This window comes from Aotus nancymaae, unplaced genomic scaffold, assembly GCF_030222135.1.
Source record: "Aotus nancymaae isolate 86718 unplaced genomic scaffold, 86718_ANA_hifiasm-v0.15.2.pri h1tg000010l, whole genome shotgun sequence".
Classification (NCBI taxonomy): domain Eukaryota; kingdom Metazoa; phylum Chordata; class Mammalia; order Primates; family Aotidae; genus Aotus; species Aotus nancymaae.
This window is the reverse complement of record NW_026988421.1, coordinates 3,923,579-3,948,060: the sequence shown is the minus strand read 5'-3', so window position 1 is coordinate 3,948,060 and position 24,482 is coordinate 3,923,579. Positions and strand designations below refer to the sequence as shown.

Genomic DNA, 24,482 nt, shown 5'->3' with positions numbered 1-24,482 from the left:
TCTGCGTATGGCCTGTGCTGGGGACCAGTCGCTTGGAAGAATAAAACACAGTCTTGCCCCCAGACACTTAAAATCCAGAAGATCTTTGTTTCCAAAATGAAGGAATTGTTGATGGCTTCAGGAAGCAGAATCTATATCACTCTGAACAGTAGCATCCTTCCGTGGGACTGTTCTGAGTGTCATGCAAACCCACATCCTTGGTCCTGGCCTGGCTTCTCTCTTCCCTCCCTGGCAGTGCAGCACATCCTCTGGCACACTCCCAGCACCTTGTTTGTGGCTCTCTTGCAGACTGGCCACCACGGATTCTGATGATCGGATGTGTTTTCTCTGTCTTGTGGGACTGGGCGTTTTGCTGGCTGGGAACGTGTCTTTGTTCCTCGTCACAATCCTGATAGCTTGGTGACTTCTGCAGATTGGGGCTTGAGGTGCATCAGCAATGCCTGGTCATTTCATGCCCAGTGAAAGTCAGTTTCCTTCCCTCCCCTACCTGCTTCCCTGCTTGAGGCTTCTCCACCACCCTTCTTGCCACAGAGCACACCACGAACTGTGGCTATTTCGCTTTCTCTGTCTACCTCCATCAGAAGGTCAGCACGATGTGGGTAGAGGTTTTGTCTGTTCCCTGGTGAACTTTCAGCGCCCCCCTCGGGGCCAGAAGTATGGTAGATGACCAAGAAATATTTTTTGAATAATGCTTGAGTGAATGAATGAGTGAACGAATGAAGAATCTGTGTGAGTTTCTTTCTGGTGAACTGATAACATACTCATTTGCTTCTGAAAAAGAAAACAGGACTCTCACAATTTTGTGATGCATCTGTCTAAATAGTATTCATATTATCCCATTTTACATTTCCTCAAACAAGTAGAAAAAAGGTCAGTCATCTTCTGCTTCTGACACTCAGTTTTGAAGAGAAATAGCTTGGTCTTGCACCTGACCCAGGCCCACTTCTGTGTCCGGATAAAGGTTATTTCATTTTCTTTTTGCCCTGAAGCAATCCTGGTGGATGTGTTCCAGGAAGAAACACTCTTAATGAACTCAGTGGCTTCTTTTGACTGTGTGGACAAATTAACTTTTATTGGCCTCGCAGCTCCCCAGATGTGGTGACACTGTAATTCTGGGGAGGCTCTGGCTGTTAGGGAAGCTTTTCATGCTTGTAAGAATTAAAGGGTAATGATACTGGTGGGTAGTGGCAAAGCATCACAGTTAGCAGGGAGATTCCAACCTGCGTGGCATTGCATCCTAGAGGAAGCAGGGGCCAGTGGTCCCTCTCCTCTCTTTTTCCCTCAGCCCTTTGGCTCCCCTGTCATTTGCCTCCTTGATTTTTGTTTGTTTTTGGAGACAAAGTCCTGCTCTGTCACCCAGGCTGGAGTGCAGTGGCACCATCTGGGCTCACTGCAAACTGAACCTCCCAGGTTCAACTGATTCTCCTCCCTCAGCCTCCCCAGTAGCTGGGACTGCAGGTGCGCACCATTGCACCCCCACTAATTTTTGTATTTTTAGTAGACACGGGGTTTCACCCTGTTGGCCAGGCTGGTCTTGTACTGCTGACCTCAAGTGATCCACCTCCTCAGCCTCCCAGAGTGTCGGGATGACGGGCATGGGCCACCGCACCTGGCCTTGCCTCCTTCTTTCTGTTGCTCCTCTCTGTGGCCCTGTCTTAGCAACTTATATGCTTCCTTTCTCACAGAGACATCATGCGTGATGAAGAAAATGGAATGCATTGTTCTTTATAGACATTATTATTGTCAGAAATACATGCAGATTTGGACAGGGACAAATACAGAGATGAACACTATTATTAAGGCAGGACTTTTTTTAGTTTTAGTGCCTTTTAATCATATTTTCATAATATATAATCGTAACATAAAAACCAGGAAAGCTAGTAATTATTATTTCACGTGTGGACTGCCTGGCTATATTATACACAGGGCAAAGCTTACATTTTCTTCTATTCATTCATTCATTCAGTCAGTCAGTCAGTCAGGGAGATACTAAGTTGCAAAATGATGACAATGATACAAACAAGTCACTTGGCCCAGAAGGCACCAGGAACAGCTATTAATAAGGAAAACAGCTTTTTCCAGCTGAGGCCGAGTTGATTAACTTGTTTTCCTGGAGGAGAGATAAAGCTTAAGCTATAATTTATTGAAAATTAATGAAAATGAATTTTGGTGGCACTGGCTACCAAACTGGAATGAAAATAAGAATGTCAGTGTACCGTATTAAACCAGACTTTCCTTCTGGACTCCCATATTTCTCCATCTCTTGTACTGTCAACAAGGTTCGAATTTGAAAGTATTCATGTTGTCTGCTTGCCAGTGGTTCTGATGGTAAATATCCACAGAGCCTTTTATCTTTAATTTCTTTTGATGTGTGTTTTTAGATCAAGCTTAGTTAACAATTTTTAATGAGAACTTATACGTCTTGGAGCTTTATTGCTTTGTTTCAAAAGCCTGACCTTGCATTTGCTTTTTAAACAGGTGTTTCAGAGCTCTTGTTGCTGAAGACTAAAATCTTTAAATTTTGCTGTGATCATTTATAAAATTCTTGATGTCCAGTTATGAGACTTTTCTTGGGGGATAGCCTAGTGCTGTAACTAATGTGGTACTGATAGAGAAAACTTTATTACCTTTTTGGTTAAAAGATACCCGTTTTTAGATGATTTTTCCCCCAGGATCTCAATTTTCGTGAATGTTCTTTCCTCCATACTGTCTTTAAGGTTTATTTGTATATTACATTGAAAACAATGCAATATAAAATGTATGTTGTTCACATGGATGTGGATATCAGTATGAGGAAGTAAGAGCCAGACAGGCACGTGGTGGTCCTCTGAAGGGCCTCTCATATTACAATTGCCCTGATGAACTGGGTTCCCAGGCAGGTTCCTCAAGGAGAGACGTTGCATCCTGGCACCCAGGTACCTGGACTTAAAGATCAATATGGCCTTGATTTGTCTGAAATTATCTCACAGAGGGGATTCCTGTTAATGATTACAGATCCTTCCCAATACACTTTGTTCATGGGACCCTCTCAATGGTGGGGGGGCAGGGATCTCTGCTGTCCTCCAGCACCAGAAAGATGCTTTCTCCAGAAGATGAATTAACATGAACCCTACCAGGCCTGGGGGATAGGAGCTTCTGTAGCCTTTTCAAGTAAAAGGGAAAATCCAGACTTGCATTTGCAAAAAAAATAAAAAATAATGCCTGTATTTTCACTATATGGGACATGTTAGGTTCCTCATTTTCAGGGGAGAGAGAAGATGAGTGGGCCGGTCTGACATCCCAGATGTGAATTCTGGCATTAACGTTTCTCACCAGCTTTTTGACCTAGGAGAAGGTACGGAGCATATCCAAGCTCTAGTTTCCTCATGGAGGGCATTCCCACCTTGAATTGTTATTTTAAGGATTAAAGAAGATAATACTGAGTGGCTGGCACATTGTAGGGGCTCAGAATAGGTGAGCTTTGTAGGTACTCTGTATGGGGATTCTCATTTCACTCGAACGCTCCCTCAGCTCCAGTGGGAAATAGAGCTCAAACCATTTTTGCATAGCTTAGCAGGAATTGCATGGAGTTTTCAAAATTATTTGAAAATTAGAACTTGCATTTCACTTTTCGAAAATCCTGATTCTGAAACACAAATCCATAAATTCCATAAACGTTCATGCCATGCCTTGAATTGCTCATTTTATCTGCAAATGGGCGTCTGGATTGCCTGTTGCCTCGGAGGCGAGGCTTACATTCACCTCCCAACTTAAAAGGCTGAGGAGGTATTTGAAATCTGTTTTGGCATTCTGCACAGGAAGATTATTTAAATTACATTTTCAAGTATGTGTGATACCTACATGAAGCCCAAAGCAAGAATTCGAAATGTGTTTTATATTCTTACAAATTATTTTGCTTTATTTTTCATATTAGAGATGGAAAGCCTTATTATTTTTTAAGAACTTAAAAGTAGTGTTTACAAAGTTATATAAATATAAGCTATAAAAAAGGCTCGCTGTGACCCTGTGAATTAAATGAAGAAAATGATAGTATAGGAAATGTGCTTCCCATTTCAAAATCACAAAAAAACCCGAAAACTTATACTTGGAGTTTTGGACCTGAATATTCTATTGCAAATAAATAAAAGCCATTAGTTGCAACAGAAAAAGAAAAGAAAATGGCATCCCTGAAGACAATCCAAATGCAACCTTGAAGGACAGAGACCAACTGTATGTAGCATTGGTAGTCCTGGGAGAGAGAAGGAATTGATGAAGTGTCAAGAGGAGAAAAGAAAACAGAACAGTGGGATCATTCACACCTTTATTGACAGAGATCTGCAGAGAGGTTTTTGTTTTTCCCCCATCTTAACTTTTACGAGTATTATAATGCAGTGGCCAAATGGTGATTTCTGACATCTCTATAGAATACGTTCTTGGAGCAGAAAGGAGTCTCTGGGGCCTCTCCTCTCATTTGGACCATCTTCCTTTCATATAAAAAAATGTAGCTCAGAGGCTAGGCCAGGATGAACTAGAACAAAATCCAGGTCTCCTGACTACATCAGCTCCCCTCCCCGTGACACCAAATGAACTTGGCCCTGGAAACCACCAAGATGAAGCTTGATGTCTCCATTCAGTGATCCTTACCACCACCACCCTTCCCCAAAATAAAACCCACTGTAAAAGAAAGCAAGAAAATCTCTCTCCGTGCTCAAGCTTATGCCCTGGCTTCACCTCCCTGAATCTTAGCACTTGGAAGGTTGCATCTCAGTAGCAAAATAAACTTGAAGGGAGTAACCTACTGAGTGCAAACAGTCTGAGGATTGAGATCCTCTTTCTCCATAGCTCATTTCATCTCCAAGAGAAGCCCAGGGGGCAGGTTTTCTCAGCTGTCTGTTACAGAGAAAAGCTGAGGTCCAGAGGGTCTAATAAGCCTATGCATACAGGTCAGGAGAGGGAAAGTCAGCATCTAACTCCCCTCTCTGGACCTGCAGACTGGAGAGCCTGGTAACCCCACTCTACTCCTCTCCTGAATCTCACTCTGGGAAAAGGAATAACCAAGTGCATGGGAGGCTGACCTCAGCCGGCTGGGTGGAATGGTTTAAAATGTTCTGGGTTATGATAAATGTGGAGGGAGACATCGAAACTGATTTATCAAAATCATTAGAAGATGAAGTGCTGACAGCTCCATGCCTTTCAAATAGGGAGTGCTAAGGCACGGGAGAGCATTTGGCAGCAACAACCTTTTTGCTTCTGATCTCGGCTCAGTGCTGCTTTCTCTCTGCTGCTCACAATGCCCTGCTTTTCTGTGATGCATCTGGCCAGAGCCAGGCAAGACAGCACTCAACATTCCAGAGAAGAGCCACAAGACTGTTTTCAGGACTGCAGAGGCTGTTGAGAGACTGTCTGATGCCACTCACCTCCTCTCCTCAAAATTGGACCATTCCCAGCTAACCAGGTGGAAGACTTTGATCTCTATTAAGTGGGTAGGTTTTGGCAAGAACAACCTAATCATCCTTCTAGAGAGTGCGCAGCCAAATTGGGATGGGATTGCCTAACTCTGCCCAGCTTCCCCCGCCCCGCAGCTCTTAGACAGGGAACCTGGGAAGTTAGGAGATCAGAATCTAGGCCCACACCTTCCTGATTCTTCAGCATTCATGCACAGCTGCTGCAGTGGTACAGTTTTCCAGGTGGGTTCTTTCTGCTCTGTGACTTAAACAAATTAAGTAGTCTCCTTTTGCTTCCTCTATAATTGTGATGCAGTATTTATTCTATTTGGGCACTGGTAATTAGAGCAAATTCAGAGATTTCTTATCCCCTGACAGGTCTCTCTGAAGAATGCCTGATTCTCAGTAATTTGTCAATATGAGGACATAAGATATAGCAGGTATATCATTTCTGCCCATCTAGCATCAATATCTAGGTTAACACAAGTCCCATCACACAAACATGTTCTGTGATGACTTTTTATTCCTGCTGCTGGGAGAATGAGACCTTTTTCATGTTTCCAAGAGATACTGTCTATACATTATACATACAAATTAAGTATATGTGTATCATACACACACAAAGTTCCAAAGCAGGACCCCAAGGTTGTATGGGCTGATGACAATTAAGTATATATTTGAACAGCCTGAATGCCAATGAACTGTGAACCCTTCAAAGGCTGGGCCCAAATTCCTTTGACTCCCACATCCCCTCATTGCCTGGCAGTGTCCATCCCTTTGCTGATGCTTGGCAGAAACCTTCTACATGTGTCAGTGAATGATAGGCATGTGTGCTTGGCAGTCACACACCGTGGATTGCCTGCACACATATTCCAGCCTGAACATTTTTAGCTGTATGAATGTGGTCACTGTATTTACAAACCATGTAATAGGAGTCCACCAACTAGGGCCTGTGGCCCAAATCTGGTTACCACCTGTTTGTAAATAAAGTTTTATTGCAACACAAGTACGCCCATTCATACAGATTGTCTGTGGGTGCTTTCAGGAAACAATGGCAGAGTTTTATCACTGTGAAATAGAGTCACTCTCAATACGTATTTACTATTTGGCCCTTTGCAGAAAAATTTGCTGACTTCTGTCATATAGGAACTGACCCTGAGACCCTGCAATAAACACAGATGTCCACGAGAACAAGTCCTTACCTCTTAAGTATGTGTATGTGCACATGACCTTACATTATTTTTTGGCTATTTATTTATTGGTAAAGTTGCACGAACCTTGATAGAGGATACCACACTTGGTCTGTATTAACTTGTTCCATCCCTCGGATCTTTCTTCCTCTCTCCCTTGTCTTAAACACCACTGTGAATGCCACCCTCACAGAGCCCCTGAACTCACGGGGATTCCTTTAGCTTCTTTTTTTTTTTAACACTGTTGCCCTAGACTCGGGAGAACTGGGCCTCACACCACTAAGAAACCACCCTTTCAGGATAAGGATGAACAGGACCCCTACTGACAGGGAGCTACCCCCGTGACGGGGCAGCAGGGATAATGGGAGGTGCTAAATTACTGGGTTTACCACCCTTCCTGCAAGGTACTAGACTCTGTGTGTTGGTGTGTTACTTAGGATTTTCTTTTTTTAGTCATACCCTCGCCTTTGCTCTGAATTAGTAAAGCCACAAAGCCCTGACGCTTCAGGGTCTCATCACAACCTGCTGGTCATGTTTAAGGGCCTGGGTCCTCCTGCTGTCTCCCCTCTACCCCAAGCCTGCAGGTAACACCCAGCAAATGCTGAGGGAGGCCTGGCCAGTAGAAGAATCTGCTTCACTCTGGGCAGTGACAGATCCTGATCATGTGCTTGTTAGCCTCAAATAAGCTTCTCACGTTCATTTCTGGTCTTCTCCAAACAGCAGAGTATCATTAGGCTGTCACCAGTGCCAGCCTTGACACATCAAGACACTAAATGTTTGGGGTAGGAAATCTTACCGGGAAAGTGCTGTTGGGGTTGCCACGCCGTAGTTGCTGATAAGTTTGCACAGCAAGCCGCCAAGACCTACACCCCATTGGTCTGAGGCTCTCCTGCCCAGGAATCCCATAGCTCCTACAGGGAATTACCACTGTTCTAAGAAATGATTTTTTTTTTTTTTTTAATTCACTGCCCCATTTGCCTTGTTCTCAGCCTTCAGCAACTCCCATTAGTGACTTACTTAGGTAGTCTGTGTGACCCTGAACTTCCCCAGAAGACACAAGCATAATACTGAGAGCTCTGAAATAAGCAGGATAATTCTTGGCATTCATGCCAGCCCACACTGCATAAAGCAGAGTGATTTTAGTGAATTGTCCCAGTGTTTTACAAGGGACTAAAAGGCATGATTTTGCAAACTTTTTGCACATCTAACCTACTTGCAGAATTCATCCTGCTGAAATGCACCTAAAAGGATGTGTCCTTGATTCAGCGCCAACTGTGCGCTGGTTATAGGTGGGAGCGTCCACCACCCCTCGTTGATTTCAGACAAAATGGAAGCTCACAGAGGTTAGCCTGTCTCAGCCACAAATGTTCTCTGCTGAAGCCTTTTGGAAATCTACATAAGCAAATGAAAATAATAAAGGAGAGTCTCTTATGAAAAATAATTTGGAAGCTACTGAAAGTGGTTGTAGCCGGTGACACAGAAGTTCCTGCACAGGTTAAGAACTACAGGGAAGCACCTGCCTGACAAACTCGATAGTGAAAAGAAGTCCTATTAAAGAGATTGCACATTAAACATGTTCTAAGAAACATACATTGCCCAGGGCCATCAGCGAGATTCAAAGAGTGCTGGCTTCACGAGCAGGCCCATGGCCCCTTGGGGCAGATCAAACCTGGAGGACAGTGTGGAAATGTGGGGGCAAGATTTATCACTTGCATTCAAAGTCATGGGCTCCAAGTTGCTTGCCCTCACCAGGACTCTTCTGAATGCAGATGAAATTCTATTCGAAACCCCTGTATGCTTTATTGGGGTGGCAAGTGGGGAGAGGAACTGACTTTTCCCCAGCTTCAGAGTGTTCTCCAGTTCCTTATTTGTAGGCTTTAGAATATTTTCCAAGAAAAACTCCATTGATTTTTATTTTTTTGAGATGGAGTCTCACTCTGTTGCCCAGGCTGGAGTGCAGTGGTATGATCTTGGCCCACTGCAACCTCCGCCTCCTGGGCTCAAGCAGTTCTCTTGCCTCGGCCTCCTGAGTAGCTGGAATTACAGGTGCCCACCACAACGCCCGGCTAATGTTTGTATTCTTTAGTAGAGATGGGGTTTCACCATGTTGGCCAGACTGGTCTCAAACTGCTGACCTCAAGTGATCCACCCGTCTCGGCCTCCCACAGTGCTGGGATTATAGGCGTGATCCACCATGCCCAGCCTCCATTGATAATTTAACTTGGTCATTCAGTTATTTGTCCTATCATATAATAACTATATATCAATGTACACGAAGCAGAGTGCATTTTTCAGTTCTTTTTTTTTTTTTTTTTACGAGATGCAACCAAAATATCTACTTCCCAGCTCAGATCTGGTACACAAAGTAAGCCCTGTGGACCCCTCATTTTAAAGTCCTAGAGCTTGCCCTTCAAGGGATTGGTTGGGTGGCTCAGGGGAGCAGAGCGTCACACTTTTAGGATTTTGTGAGCAGATTGAAATCGGCTACAGTAGCAGTATTTACACCATGGAAATCAGCAGATGCTACTTCCCTTCCCTCCAGAGCCTGTTGTTCCACATGTCTCAGCTCAGTGCTGGCTGCCACTGCTCATGGCTGTCACTCCTGGGACTCTGTGCTGTACCCAGGGTCTGGGACAGGGATGGGGAATGAGATTGTATCTAATCTGCTCATCTCTGAGGTTGTAATCCTCTCCTATGTTCCGACATGGAGAAGATGGGTGGGAAATCTGTATTTCAGCCAAATTAATGACCCTGAGCATTGAGCAAGAGGAGGCCCCATAAGGTGCCTTGGATTTTGGAACCACTTGATTCTGTTATCTGAGTCCAGAGGGCTCCAAGAGGGAGGAGGAAGTGCATGTTCCCAGGAACACTACAGAGACCTGCCTTTCTACCTTCCACCCTGAGCTTGTCCTGTGCGGGCAACAACTGAACTAGGGATTGATTTGAAAGTAAAACCATCCTTTGTCTTGATTTAAGGTGCCCAAGTCCTCAAATGCTTAAGAACCAGGCACTGTGCCACGTTCTGGGATGCCAGAGTGAAGGACATTTCGTGATGATGGAAATGTTCCATATCTGCACTCTCTCATGTATGTGGCTACTGAGCCTTTGAAATGTGACTGCTATGACTGTGGAGTGGAATTTTCAATGGTAATTGATTTGAGTTTGAATTTCAGTAGCCACATGCAGCTAGTGGCCACTGTATTGGACAGAGCAGCCCCAGGGTTTCAGGGACAGCCTTGTGTGGCAGCCTGTGTGCCAGGCATGTAGGGGATGCATTCACCACAGTGGACGCCCACAAGACCACTGAGTCCTCCCCAGACCCCTGCTCCAGCATTGCTGACCAGCAAGACCAAGACTCCTGCCACTAGCAGACATTTACCCATTCAGACACACCTGCCACTAGGCTGAACACGTGTCATTCCACCCCCTATCTGCAGGACGGCAATAATCTCAACTTACAGGTGAAGAAGGAGGGCACAGAGACGTACAGCCCTTGCCCAAGCCCTCAGTGCCAGAATTCCTACCCAGACATGTCTTAGTAAACTCAGAACCACACTGCTAGACGGATGCCATCTCAGAGAACCCTGAGGATCTTATTTAAGGCCATCTTCCATACTTGTTCTAAGAGTAGTGTAAGAAGGACCTTAGGTATATCATAAGGTTTTCCCTTCCAGTGGTGTTCGTGGGTGTTCAGCCTTCTCAGGTTCTTATCTGGGCACATAACCCCTGTGAGTATGCACATTAGTGTACACATTTCATTTTACACCATTTGGTGACCGTTATTTCCCAAATGGTGATGTTGGCATCTCTCTCTCGTGCTGTCTGGTTTAATAAACTACCAACTACATCAACGTCAGTGACTGGGTCACTGTATGGGCTTTTAATTTTTTTGCGGGAATGTGGACTACTGATCAATAAATCACTGATCTCCCCCATCCCCCCCGATGAGTGTTGCTTTCAGATCTGTACTGATCAAAATGGGATGAAAATGGAGCTATAAACCCAAGACTGAACAAGGCCTTTTGGAAGTACTCTATGCTGTTAGATTACCTATGAATCTACTGTTAAGATTTTTGTACATTTGACTGGCAACTCTTTCTGCTTAAGAGCGTCAAGTGCAAATACTGCCACGTAAATAGAAGGTGGAAGGTGGTGTTGAGAACCACCTCCTTGTAGACAGGCCTCCTGCACCAAGCTGGAGCAACAGAGCCAAGGGCAGGACCTGCCCCAGCGTCTCTGCTGCTGGAGCCAGTCCTTCCGCCTCGGCCGCCACCTTAGGGCAGGAGGTGTTTCCTCCCAGTTCTTTGCAGTTGGCAAACAACTGTCTAACTCAGCCACAGCAGTCCTCTTAAGGAAACTTTGTGCCCAGGTGGTTTTCTGCCCTGAAAACACATTACTTGGCTTATTTCTGGCTGGCTTCTAGCTTGTTAAACCTGAGGCTCGGGGCTCACAGAGTGAAGGGTGCACATCACATGAGGCAACAGGGTACTGCCTCAGATATAACCTCCAGAACATAGGCTGGCAGGAACACAGACACTTTCGAGGGGCAATGGGCAAGAGAGGTCTTGGCAATCCAGCTGAAGTCTGATAACCCACGGACCCAGAGTAGCACAGGCTGCTTTGTATCAGCTGAGCACATGCCAGCCTGCAGGGGAGCTCAAGAACTAAAGCCCCGCCTTTAGGTCATTTGTTTTAAAGTTGAAACTGCTGCACAGTTTCAACTTCAAAACGTGAAGTGCAACAAAGTCTTATCAACCCAACAAAGTATTGGCCGTGAAGTTGGTAGCATTCTGCAGCCCACTGGACACACAGTGAAGCCTGTGGAAGGGCATCTGTCTCCTAACCATACACAGCCGGGACCTGTCTCACGATGGGCATTGCTTGAGTTCCAGGTACAGAATGAAAAACACGCTGTCTATTATGTAAAGCCTTGTACCGTCCTGAATACCAATATTATTTCCATTATGTAGTATTATAAGCAAGTCAGCATCTACTTTTCCAAATGTCACATGAAATTTCCTTTCTCTTCCTAACCTGATTCCTAAGAGGCAAATAGCTTCCTATTTAGAATAGATATTTTGGACTGGCATAAATTATTACATATGATCAATATCATAAACCTTTACCCTAGCAGAATAAAAGGAAATGTCTATCCATTCATTCTAAGCATAGGTATGGTTTGAATTCAAGGCCAGAAAGAGGAACATTAACCAGAAAGTGTATCGTGCAGATGCAGTGAGGTCTGGTATCATAAAATAATCTCATTCTGGACTTGGGTTTGGGGCTACACATGGACCCTCTGGTGATGAGCCTGCATAGTTTCCTAAGACATGGGTGAACATACATACCCTTCCCGATGGGCCTCTCCTTTTTCCAACTCCTGAATGACCCCCAAGAGCACTTTGATGGTTTCTTGGCTTGAACTGATCAAGTTCTCCATCATCTGAAGTTGTGCTTTGAGGTCGACCACTTCCGTATGAGGCACGATTTGTTGGCATTCTTCACCTGCAGCAACCGCTGTGGGACTAGGCTGGTTCCCCAGCCCCGGCGGGGTTTGAGTCTGCAAGGGCTGCTCACTACATTCGGGGGACAGGCACTGCACGGGGGGTGAGCAGGCCAGGGCAGTGCCCGAGGGTGGCTGGAGCCCATTGAGATGTGGGGCTCTCCTCCGCTCCTCATCTGCTGGGCAGAGTGACCACTGGCTGGCAGCTGCAGAGTTTGACAAACCAGGCTCAGGGGCCCTGGCACTGAGGGTGGGTGCGTAAATGGTGGCAACCTCTGTTTTAAACACCCTCCCAAGGGCAGGTGGAGCAGGCTCCTCGGAGCTCGGCCTCCCCCGGTCGTGCTTGGCCCTCCCGAGCAGCTGGTAATTGGGCTCTTTGGAGGGGGGCCGAGTGGAGTTCTGGAGCTCAGCTTCTCCATAGCTGAGCAGCTCCGGGCTTTTACAGGGCTCTGTGCAGTTGACCCCCAGAGGCCGGTCCACTGCGTTCATGTGTTCGTTAGAATGGAAAACCAAGGCTGTGGTCTTGTGCACCCGCCCTGCGCCACATGGCCGGGCCTCCTCCATGGGTCCAGCCTCGTTCTTCTCTTTAGCATCTGTTAGAAACCCATTGTTTTGGCTTTTAAAGGGATCTGCAGCAGGGAGGCTTTTAAGGTTCCCCTTTTTGCGGTCCAGAGGGAAGGTCTGGTAACACTTCTTAAGGTCCGGCGAGGTCTGCACACCTGTACTCTTGGTGACATTGGGGATGGACCTGCGTGCGGGCACTGTCATGTATTTGCGGTAGGCTGTTCTGCAGGACACGGGCTTGGCCTCCCGCTTCTCCCCCAGCTGGCCCGAGGACAGCTGTGTGTCCCTCTGCTCATTCTGTGCCTCACAGATATCCTTAAACCGCACCTGCAGTGCTTTGTTGCGTTTTTTAATCTGCCGGTTGGGGTCCAGGGCGTATTTCATCTCCAGGGCCAGACAGGCGGCAGGTTCCACTTCACTCTCCGACGTTGTGAGTATGCATTTGCCGGTGTCCTTACTGACCATGGTTCCTGCATTCAGAAACAGCAACAGAGGTGTCAGTGGAACAGAAATACACATGCAAGCTCCGGCCGCACAAAGTTTTAGCCACTACGACGACCGACTGCTTCCTAATTTTATTTAAGCAGGTGAGGTCGGCCTTTGTGTTAAGGAAAATCACATGGGCTGAGAGTTGCTGGCAGCACGGCTTGAAATGCTTCTCCGATATGAAAGCCTGCTTGCTTTTCCAGGTGGGATACACTTGCGTTTTCTTTTGATGGTAACGCATGTTTCCCCATTAGACAAACCTGTTTTACTACATTCATCAAGAAACCCAATGATGCTGCCTCTTTTGCTTCGCAAATTATTTTTCACACGCGTGACTCCCCTTCTCAGGCAGATGGTTTACCAAGTGCTACTTAATTTGGTTTGCGTTTTGACTATTTTTTGAGGATGACGTCATTAATCTATTGCTGGAATCTGGGAGAGCTGCCGTTTTAAAGACTTACTGGAGATGCTACGTCTTGAGCAGATAAATGTGGAGAGCCCTCCGAGGAGGAACTGAAAGAAATCTATTTGCGTGAGCCGTTATGGATTCCGTGGGAGAGTTGGCCGTGCTCCTGGATGGGAACCATAAGGAGAAGTCGTCGAGGGGCGGTTTGCTTCTCATGGGTTAACACGTTAACACCAGCCCTAAAAGGAACATGGGTTTCCCTGCATCTACCAAGGCTGTGTTAGCAACTCTTTTGATTCCATGGAGAGTGGCACTGGAAATAATTCTTAAAAAAAAAATAAAGGAAATTGTTCATTCTAGAATCAAGTTTTGTGTTTTGATCACAACGTCCAAAAATGAAAACAATGGTGGTGGTGGTTTCAGTACTTACATTCTGAAAGAAAATAAAACCATGAGGCTTTATGTTAATCATGCAAATTCATCCTGGGCTGAATTATTAAATGCAGCTAAAAAGATGCAGGTGGCCAGTGACTCCTCTCGGGGAATACCAGTGGGGTAAAATGCCTTCACTTTATTAGGCAGATTCACAGCTGTTTATTGCACATGGAAGAACGTATTTGATAGTTGCACTTAAAGCAAGAAAATAGAGTTAAGTATGTTGTTTGTGAGACTTTGCCTTTTTTCACCTTATGTTTGAGAAGAAAACAGTCAAATGGGAGGTACCGAGGTGGACAGGAGCCAAGTGCCCAGAGAGGCAAGGTCATGGAGGACATGGGCCCGTGACAGCTGCAGGCACACAGGCTTGGTCCACCTTGACCCCCGCCCGGCTGCAGACACACCTTGTGCCCTGTCCTGGCGGAGTCTGAAAAACCAGCCCCCCGAGGCCTGTGGCAGCACTCATTGGAAAATGCCATGAGAACGGTGACACTCGCGGCATGGCTACTGCATCTGGAGTGGCGTGGTTTGAGTGCCAGATGCTCTGCTGGTCCACATGCAGAATACCTGACTTAGAAATGTTCCTGAAGGTCAAGGCTACACTTTCCATTTCAAGGAGGATATAGGGTTCAGAGATGTTGGGTCACTTTTCTGTGTCACACAGCAAATAAGCACAGGCAGGAGCAGGGCCCTGCTTTAGTGGACCTCTGAATCCAGGCTGTTTCTCATAGACCCAGGTGTCCAACAGGCAGAGACATGACCCCTCCCCACATCCTTAGCCCTTACTGAGTTAGATAGGCCGAGGTGCACGGTGGTTCTGTGAAGGGGAAGAAGAGACAACTTCACAGCCCCCATCCAAAAGCAAGTTACATGACTGGCCCTTTGTTAAACTGACCTCTACATCTCAGGCCAGCCTGGTCCTGCCACCTTGCCGGCTTCCACTGCTGTTCACTGAATGAAAGAATGAAGGAATCAAATTCTTCATACATCATGCCATGAACAACTAACAGGTAACCATGTGTAAGAACAACAACAAAATAATCTCTGCAGCATTTGATTTAGATGGAACCAGTTTTGCAATCATGGCACGACTGGTATTTCAGGACGGATCATTTGCTGTTGGATGGGCTGTCCTGTGCACTGCAGGGTGGTCACCGGCATCGCTGGCTTCTGGCTTCTCTCCTCTGAATAGAAGTAGCATGGCTCCCTCCCAGTATGACAACTAGAAATATATCCAGCCATTACCAAATGAGCCTGGGAGCAGAGTTTTGCCTGGCAGAGAACCACTGCATTAGCTCTTGAGCCTCTGGATGCCTCAGGCTCCTGTTCCATTATCCTATAGTGTGTCCTGAAAGGCGAGGCTTGCGTGGACAGCAAAGGAAGTCCTTGGTGCTTTACGAGGTGCTGGGGAAATTTGGAGATTGCTACAATTTGAAACTTGAAAAACTGGGCAGTTTTAGAAAGGAGAGAAAAGGAAAGAAATAGACTGGAAATGCACCAGTATCTTTGCTCCATTTGAGTTGGCTAGATTTTAGGTGGAAGGGGGGACAAGGTGTGCCTGCTCATGAGAAAACTTCGGTGGCTTTTAGAGATTCTTATCCCAGCAGGTTAAACAGATGCACCCAGGACAGCTTGGTATGGGGGGCAGTATGGGTGGCAGTGGGGTGGAATAAGAAAATTAAATCTTAACCTTCACTCTGATCTCCTATTCATCCTTAAACTGCCTTTGTTGTCCAGGTATGTCAGAAAGTATTGTGCCATCGTTCTGCAGAAGACCTTCATAGTAGAGGAAATTTGAAAGAGCATTTTTACAAAAAGCAATTTACTAGTAATTTTTCAGCCTTTTCCCTGCTACCTCTGAAAAATGTGTGTCTGAATAAGTTTGTCCCGCCATGCTATTCATCATCACCGTTTGCTAGGGACTGCACTGAAATAATTTTCTTACATCAGTTGGCTGGGGTAAGAAATATTCTAGGTCTTGGACCCAACCATCAAACTAATACAACAAATCAGAATTAATTGCCAGTGGCCAAATAATAATAAAAAATTCCTAGCCCTTCTGTGTTTCATAGAGAGTTGCTAGTACGTGAAAATCATTTCCTTATTAGTAAAAAATGATGGTAATACTTAGGATGTTTAATCTGTTTAGTTTGTCGTTGCTGACTGAAAAAACAACAGTAACAGTAATTGAGTTGTTCTTACTGCCTGATAGGGAAAACACGGAGGAATTTTTGCGGTTGGTTGATTTTGGCTTCACGTGAGGTTATGAGTTCTTTCTGATGGCTGGATGACATTTTCTCAAGCTTTAAAATTGAATTTCTGGACATTAAGAATTACTAAGGTGGACGCATCTTTTTGGGGTGTTCATTTGCTCTTTTTTAGGGGTGGACGGTAAGGGTTATAGTGATGACCATTAAGAAAATGATTTCCTTATGAAAGGAAACGGGGCATTCTACAGAGGGCTGTCCTTGAGACAAGTGTAACCTTCTTCCACACTACTTCATTCATCCTTCCTTCCTGCATTTATTTGGCAAGTGAAAGTACATAGGACCATGTAATATTAACATTCAGTAAGCATGTAGTTAAGGACTCCTACGTGCCAATCAAATGTCAGCATTCCCCTATGCACAGCAATTGCATTTTCATGGCCAGATTTGATCCTCAGCATATCCTTATAGGGCAGCCACTATTGATATCCTCATATTGCAGATTGAGAAACTGAGGCACATGGTTTTGGCAACTTGCTCAGAGTCACATGGCTAGTGGGCCACACCTATTGAAACAGCTCAATCCATATGAATCACATGCCCTAAACCACTACCCCTGCTCAAGGAACTCTGTAACTTGAAATGATTCATGATAAACTTTAAAAGCATTAAACAACTGAAACTCAGCTGAGCAATGTCCTTGTCTTGCTCCCACAGCATATCTGGGTGTTGGGCAGGCACAGACCTCCAGGTAGTTCTAATAACACGGTTGGTGTTGGAGCACTGAGTGAGAGTTGCCTTGAGTTCTGGACTGAGCACGAAGCCACAATGGCATTCTCCACAATGGCTTGCCTTGACGGGGTCACCTAAGAGAACCATGGACTCTGGTTCGTGGAGTTAAACTCTTGGCTCTAAAGCAGCAGGAGTATGTTCATAAAGTTTATTTTTCATAAGAAAATTGTGTTTTAGAATTCACTGGACTGTGCTGTCTTGAAGTGAAAATGGCTAGTCATGGTTGTGCCTGTTTGGCTGGAGAGAGCTAGATGTCAAGGAGCTGTTTGGAATATAAATGTCTTAATTACCCTCAAATTAAATTTCATAGTCAAATGTGAGTTGTAAATATATAAACCCTGTAGTTTTAGATTACTGATGGAGATCCAATCTCGGCATGCTGCTTTAAATTAATGGCTGATATGAAAATGTGCATTCCAACTTAAAGGAGTGAAAAATGGAAGCAAGTAAATGCCTAACAATAGGTAAACAGTTAAGTAAATTATGGTTTACATTCACTCTGGGTGGCCATTAAAAGGATAATTATAGAGATTATTTAGTATCATAGAAAACACTTACGAAATAATGTTAAGTGATACAAAGCAGTCTACAAATTATACCGGAAGACGTGAACAAAAACGGTCATCACTGTGGCATTAAGGTAGTGCATTCGGAGAGATTTATTTTTCCTTCTGTTTTCCAATTTGGGGAGAGTGGAGGGAGGTATAGTGTTGTTCTTGTTTTGCCAACGAAAATAACACAAGGTAAAATCCAGTCCACACGTGAAGCAGGCCTCAGGAAGGCATAACCACTTGTATCAGCATAAGAAAAACCCAGCAAGGATGAGATGTGGGTAGAAGCAGTTTGCCAAAGGTCATCTTTTATTGTTTTTGGGGAGCTCTCATAAAGAACAAAAATGAATTTTGCCAGGTGTGTGTATGTATGTACATACGCATAGGTATATACGTGCCTGCTATGTATTTAGATATGTATAGTTAAGTGTTTAGCAGAAGATATGTCAATATTTGAGCAAATGTACTATGAGGAAAGAAATTAGCATCTGTTTTAATTAGAAATAAAATGGATTCAATAGTCAGAAAGCAACTTTGTGGGGTTCCATCAGCTGACAAGAGAAACTCTGCACTGGATTCTAATGAATGTGCTTATTTGGAGGTTTGCGGTTTGGTGCTGTGATGGGATTTGTGGGGGCAGGATGCAGTCAGCTGCCAGTCTGACCAAGACACCTCCCAGGGCTCAGCAGTCCCCGCACATAGCAAAATAGCTAGGCAAGCAGTCTGATGAGTGCGGCAAGGGATTGTATGAAATTATTGGTTTTTCTAGTGGCTTTCCCACTGTTCAGACACCTAGGAGTCAAAGATGCTGGCTGGAATTCAAGATGAACTGGGTCAGCATTTTCTTCCATATGCCGAGGGGGGCGCCTGAGCATGAGGCTACTCAGAATGAGAGAGTGGTGAAAATGAACATCCCATTCTTCACCACTGGCTTCCCAGCGGGAAAGGGAGGTAAAACAGAACCTCACTCCTAAATGAAGTCACTTGTGCTGTGAAATAGCTAACTTAGAGACCCATTTCATAGGTGCCAATTGGGTCTTCAAAAATGGAAGTCTTAGATTCATTATCTGTTTTAATTTTCTTTACGTAGTGAAATGTTACTTTTTTTCCCTACATTTGCTGTCTTCTTCAGAAGCCACTGATTAGGAGGACCACGAAGAGGGGACTAGAGGAATTCAGACACCCTTGTGTCATTGAGCATTGAGTGAGGAACTGTTTTCCTCTAGAACTATGGCTCCTTGGAGGAAACACACAGACGTCATTCCCTCAATGTGTAGAATACTGTGGTGAAACCTCTGTCATTTCTTAATGATGACCACCCAGACTGAAGCAGGGAAGAGGGGCACTCATGGAGCTTAAATGTAGGCATTAAGACAGAAGAAAACATATCTTAAGTGTAGCCCCCACTCACGCATATCTGTGATTTTAGAAAATGCACTTAACCAACAAAAAACCTATGGTCAGTTGCTTCAGGTACATAATGTAAACCACACAGACTCACGCTGGGCTGCTTCGAGAGTGAGAACAAAGGAGGTGAAGCATGGATGCTTGGGGTTTAGTGTTCATGTTCTAGAGGAACCAGAGAATGGCCCTCTTAAATAGTCCAAACTTTTCATTTATGTTTCACTACCCAGTTCTTTGATTTTCAGCTTATACTGATGTTAACCTTTGCTCATCCTGTCTAAATGAAATCTAAATTAGTAGAAATGAATTACCCAAATTTTATGATGTTGGTAAAAATCAACAGGAAAAATATTCCTCCTCAAAATGAGATATTGTATCAATGTAAGAAAATAATTTTATTTGCAGCAATTAGCTGTGCTAGCTAATAATGACCACAAGGAGTTCAGTGCAGTTGGTGACAACTCACCAAAATCACCTGTGAGATTAGTAAAAGGAACTAATTCCCTTGCCTCCCCCATCCCATCATCATGACAGTGACAGAGTGTGAGACAGGAGGGCTGTGCTTTGCATACAGCTCACGAGCACATTTAGTTACAATAGCCAGTGTCCCACTGACCCTGGAGGCTTCCTGGTGATTCAGCAACAATCACCTGGTAGTTTGGGGCTCATCAGAGGTGGGAGTTGGTAGGACACAGAAGAGGTGGGCTCCATTTTTTATACTTAATGGGAATCTCACTTCCATGAACACAAAGATACAAGACCCCGAGTACTAGAATGTACTTGGCCTTCCTGATTAACCATGCTGAATCCATATTTTTTTTTACTAAATGGCATGTTTTGACTCATAATGTATCTGAAACTAAAACTAGGACATTGGTTCCCCCCTCCCCGCTCAAAATGACTTATATCCAAGGAGTCTGTTTTCCCTGCCTTTTCCCAGTCTTATTTCAGGATACCATATGGGCAGGATATCTGCTTGGAGGTAACCATTCACTACAACTGAAGTCATTGAGAGTTGAAGATGCTATCTGCCTTTCTGGCAAGGCCATGGGAATGCCCACAACTCAGCCATCAGGGTCCCCCTTGTATTTTCATCATAGTATGAAAATACCACGGTGTTTCCTTGGTTTGGCCAGATTCTAAACTTTGCATGGTCTTGGGTTCACTGCAGAGGTAGCTATGCCAGGAGGAAAAGGAGACTTGAGCATTCCTTGTAATTAGCTTCTATTCCTAAGCTGACAGCCCAACGTAGAGAAAATAACGTGCCCTTGGGATCCCTGTACACAATCCTAACCAAAGCCTGCAGAAAGAGTTAGTGCTTGTAATCTCCTCAGCCCTCATACAGTTTGCAGTCCATGGCATAGTCTTGGTTTGACTGATGGTTTGAATGAGCTATTCACTGCAAGTGTGCACAGAGCAAAGTTTTAGCAATCATAATACAAAATGTCATTTTTGTTGTGGGAGGTGGTGAAGAGAAAATAAACAAAAGGCCTGTATGTTCTGTACTTTACACTCTATATTTTATTCCTTAAAATAAAATCTACCTCTCATCAATCCTAGTGTTATTCTGCCAGGTTAGTTAGTGGTTTAATTTTTTCCTTGACTAGCAGCTGTTATGAACCTCTGTCCTCTCTGTGTATAATAAATAGCTATTTTTTAAAAACATATACCTCAGTAAAGTTGTCTTGGACTTATACTTTAAAGCTACATTTGCCAGTGGTCACTCTCACTGATTCTTCAGATACAGAGTTAGAACTGATGCTTCCATGTGGAATTTACATGATTACTAGGAATGAGCTGGGGTCCAGTCTCACAAAGTTTCATCTAATGTCTTCAAAGGTTTATCCCTTCGTGCATGGAAAGCTTAGCAGTGTCTCTGGTAGCCTGGAGGAGGAGGACTCAGTGGTCTTTTTTGGGAGGCGTAATGGCCTGAGACCCAAAGGTGGCCAGAACTCAACCCAGCAACACAGCTACTGTGCTTAGCCCAGCTGAGCCTGGAGCAAAAGACACCCCATGTTAAAGGCAGGCCTGGACTTGGTAGGCACTGGGGTCACGAGACCCATATCCAACTTAGTAAAGTGTAGAGTCTTTCAGTGTTTTTGTGCTGAGGGCCTCCAGCAGGTGCTGCCAGTGGCTTGCTTAATTCATTCCCTAATCTAATCCCCCCATATCTAGTCGTCACCATGCCCTATTCATTGTTATTTTTTTTTCCTTCCTGTTGCTTTTCCTATTGATTTCTTCCCTTTAGTTCACACTGTTCCCACCCTGATGTTGGCCTTCTTAACCCTCCTGCCCTCAGCTCTCCATGCCCCACCGCCATCTCCCTCCTGCAGGTCCTGCTAGTCTTGGCTTCAAGCGCACACATCTCTTCTCTCTGCATATACCTGCATGCGTACATCCCAGTTGGTAGCACTTCCAAAGAGTCTTTTATTATAAGATCATCCGAACTTTTTCCTACCCTGCTTATCTTTGTAGATTTCTCATGGCTGCTCAAAAATGCTCCATTTGCTGATTCCACTAAGCCATTTCCTGCAGTGTCTCCTGAACACACCATGGTCAGTCTCTACTTTGTGTCTTCACTTCGGCTGGTTCACTTTCCAGGACCGTGCCCTGGTCCTCCTCCCTCATGGATAGTCTGTGGTTGGTGGTCTAGATCTGGTCTTACCATCTATGCCCTCTCCAGTTCTTATCTGTCACCTTCATTTACTCACTGAACAGTGCCCGCATGCTCAGGGTGACCCAGGCACCATACTGATGCTGGGCACACAGGAAAAAACAAGGCATACTTCTTGGCAGTGTCTGGTCCAGCAGGGCAGAGACTTGTCGATGGCTGACACCAGTCCATTGGCCCAGGACCATGGTGGCGGTAAGAGAAAGGAAGTGCTGAGGGTGCTCCGTGGGGAGTCAGGGGAGGCTCCACCTGGGAGACGTGCAAGAGCAGGCCTGAAGGATGCTCACTTTACTTTGCTGTCTGTCAGTTTTCTCTCCTTAACACAAATATAAGTGTTCTGTGGACTAGGTCCCTCTAAGCACCCTCTCTCTCTCCTGTGCTCAGTCACCCTTCTTTACTTAGTGGTTTAAGAATCTAACCCTACACATCATAGTATCCTTAGAGCTGGGGTCTTGGCTGAGATATGGCAAGAAGACTTCGGATGAGTGTACACTATTAGTGGTTTCCAAGGAGTCTTTCTGCGTCATGTGGATCCTCAGATAAGGTAGAACATGGCTGTGTCTGAAACATGAAGAGGAATTAGAGAAGTGGAAAGAAGAAGGGATAGTCTCATTAGTTGAGGTAAAACCATATCCAGAGATTTTTATCTTCTGAACTTTGGCATAACTATTTGAGTGGCTGTTGTACAAACGTTTCCTGTGCTGATGGGAGAGAGGGAGATGGCAGCACACTCACAAAAATGAGTAGATGGCACAGAAATGGTACATGTTCTATATTTAATCATGCAGTACATTGGGGCCCCATACTGTTGTAGAAAATGTGACTTGCTAGGAATTATCAGTAGGTTTGTTCTTATATTACTCAACTTTCTTCTTGGGTGCTCCCAAGATATGGCAAAATAAATTAAGAGTTTAATTCAAAAATCTCAATAGCTTGGAATAACAACGTTTTAGAGCATGGCACCTTTCCTAAATTCAGTTGTCTAATCTGCTCTGGAGGATGAATCACTGGCTTTCAGAGGGGAAAACACGACAGAGGGTCTGGGGCATGCCCATGGGTCTAGTCACTTCCAGGGGTTTATTAGTCCATTCTCACACTGCTATGAAGAAATACCTGAGACAGGGTACTTTATAAAGAACAGGCGTTTAATTGACTTACAGATCTGCATTGCTGGGGAGGCCTCAAGAAACTTAAAATGGTGGTGGAAGGCAAAGGAGAAGCAGGCACCTTCTTCACAAGGTGGCCGGACTGAATGAGTGCAAGCAGGGGAAATGCCAGACACTTATAAAACCATCAGATCTCCTGAGATTCTGCTCACTATCACGAGAACAGCATGGGAGAAACTGCCCCCTGATCCAAATACCTCCACCCAGTTCTGCCCTTGACACATGGGGATTATGGAGATACAATTCCAGGTGAGATCTGAGTGCGGACAGACAGCCAAACCGTATCAGAGGGGCACAAGCATATGAATGAAATAGCTTTCATTTTTCTGTTCTTTGAATTGAGAACAGTGAATATAAAATTAGACTAAATAAGGAAAAGCAGTACTTAGAAATCTCATGCCACACTGCTGTTATCCATTGAGATGAATGTGGACAGGAAGGAAAAGGGAAAAGGGAAAAGGGAGAGATGTTAGGGGAATGGTGAGTGGAGAGATGCACAGACAGACGACAGACACAGGAGGCGAAGGGGCTATGTGCTGGAGCATCAATCCAGGTCAGCTGTGGGACATCTGTGGGCTGTTCCCTTGAATCAGGCACATAGAATTTTGATGGCCTTCAGCCACTACTCCCAGCATTTTGGCTGCTCTTAAAGGGCCAGTTGCAGCAGGGAACATGACAATTCACCCTGGGGCAGAACAAGAGTCCAGGCTCAGGCAGGCACCTGAAGGAGGACATCATACAATTTCCAGTTCCCAACACATAACACATACCTGTTAAACTCAATGAAGAGTCCCAATTTCAGCGTATATTCCTGCATTTGCCTCTATTTTTTTTATCTCTCCAGCACCTCCTTGGAACAGATGCCCTGCTACTTCATAAGGATTATGGAAAAGAGAAAGGGAACAGTAGCAAAAGCCTGTGTAGTTCATGAATAGAAGTTAGCATCGTAGTGAGTAAGCAGTACTGATGATCTATGAAATGATTCTCTGCGGACTTCAGCATGCTAAAAAGATCTTTAAAAGGAAAACATAAATCTTTCCGAAACCTCACATGACCCCTGTATGCACTGGCCTTCTTGAAGCTTTGGAGGAGAGCATAGGTGTGGATGAAATGGAACCTTTTACAAGTTGTTTTTGTTTTTTTGTGTGGGTTTTTAAAGAGAGCATTTCCTGCCACGTAGAAGAAAATCCAGGGGGTGGCTGTCCTCCCACAGAAAGGAGGAAAACATTTATTTTTCCTTAAGGGCTCTGTCCCTCAACCTGGTTCCCTCGAATGCCACACTTGGAGACCAGGAAGTCAATCCATTAAAAAACAAGGAGAAGAAAGAAAGAAAAACCATATTGGTCTCCACCCCAGTCCAGGTCAGTCAGAACTTCTGGGGGATGGAGACTGTTTAAAACACATTTTGTTTTAAACACCTAAGATAATTTTAATAATGCATCCACGATAAAGAACTACTGGCCTTCTTACTTTATTTTTTTCACCCCTTGTTGTCTTCTACTTCCTGCTGTATCCCCAAAGCTTAGAGAAGCCCGTGGCATATAAAAAGTACCCAGAAATATTTATCGAATGAAGGAATGAATGAATGAATGAATGAATGAATGTCATGGGGGAGCAAGGAGGACAGGCCCCTTCCATTGTTTTCTAGAATGAACCTGGACATCAGCCAGGTTTGGGGATGATC

The 24,482-nt window shown here is 44.8% G+C and overlaps 2 protein-coding genes across 5 annotated transcripts in view; one reads left to right on the top strand and one right to left on the bottom strand.

Moving 5' to 3' along the window:
• The window catches only part of DOCK1 (dedicator of cytokinesis 1), a 543,465-nt gene that overhangs the window by 251,305 nt on the left and 267,678 nt on the right, over positions 1 to 24,482 (top strand). The gene's annotated exons all lie outside the window — the stretch shown is intronic.
• Positions 1 to 24,482, bottom strand: part of INSYN2A (inhibitory synaptic factor 2A) — a 59,200-nt gene that overhangs the window by 26,856 nt on the left and 7,862 nt on the right. For both annotated transcript variants that reach the window (XM_012464198.2, XM_012464199.2), the window contains exon 2: positions 11,962 to 13,150. In XM_012464198.2, coding sequence (XP_012319621.2) covers positions 11,962 to 13,145 — 1,184 coding nt within the window. In that variant the 5' untranslated portion in view covers positions 13,146 to 13,150. The remainder of the gene's footprint in view (positions 1 to 11,961; positions 13,151 to 24,482) is intronic.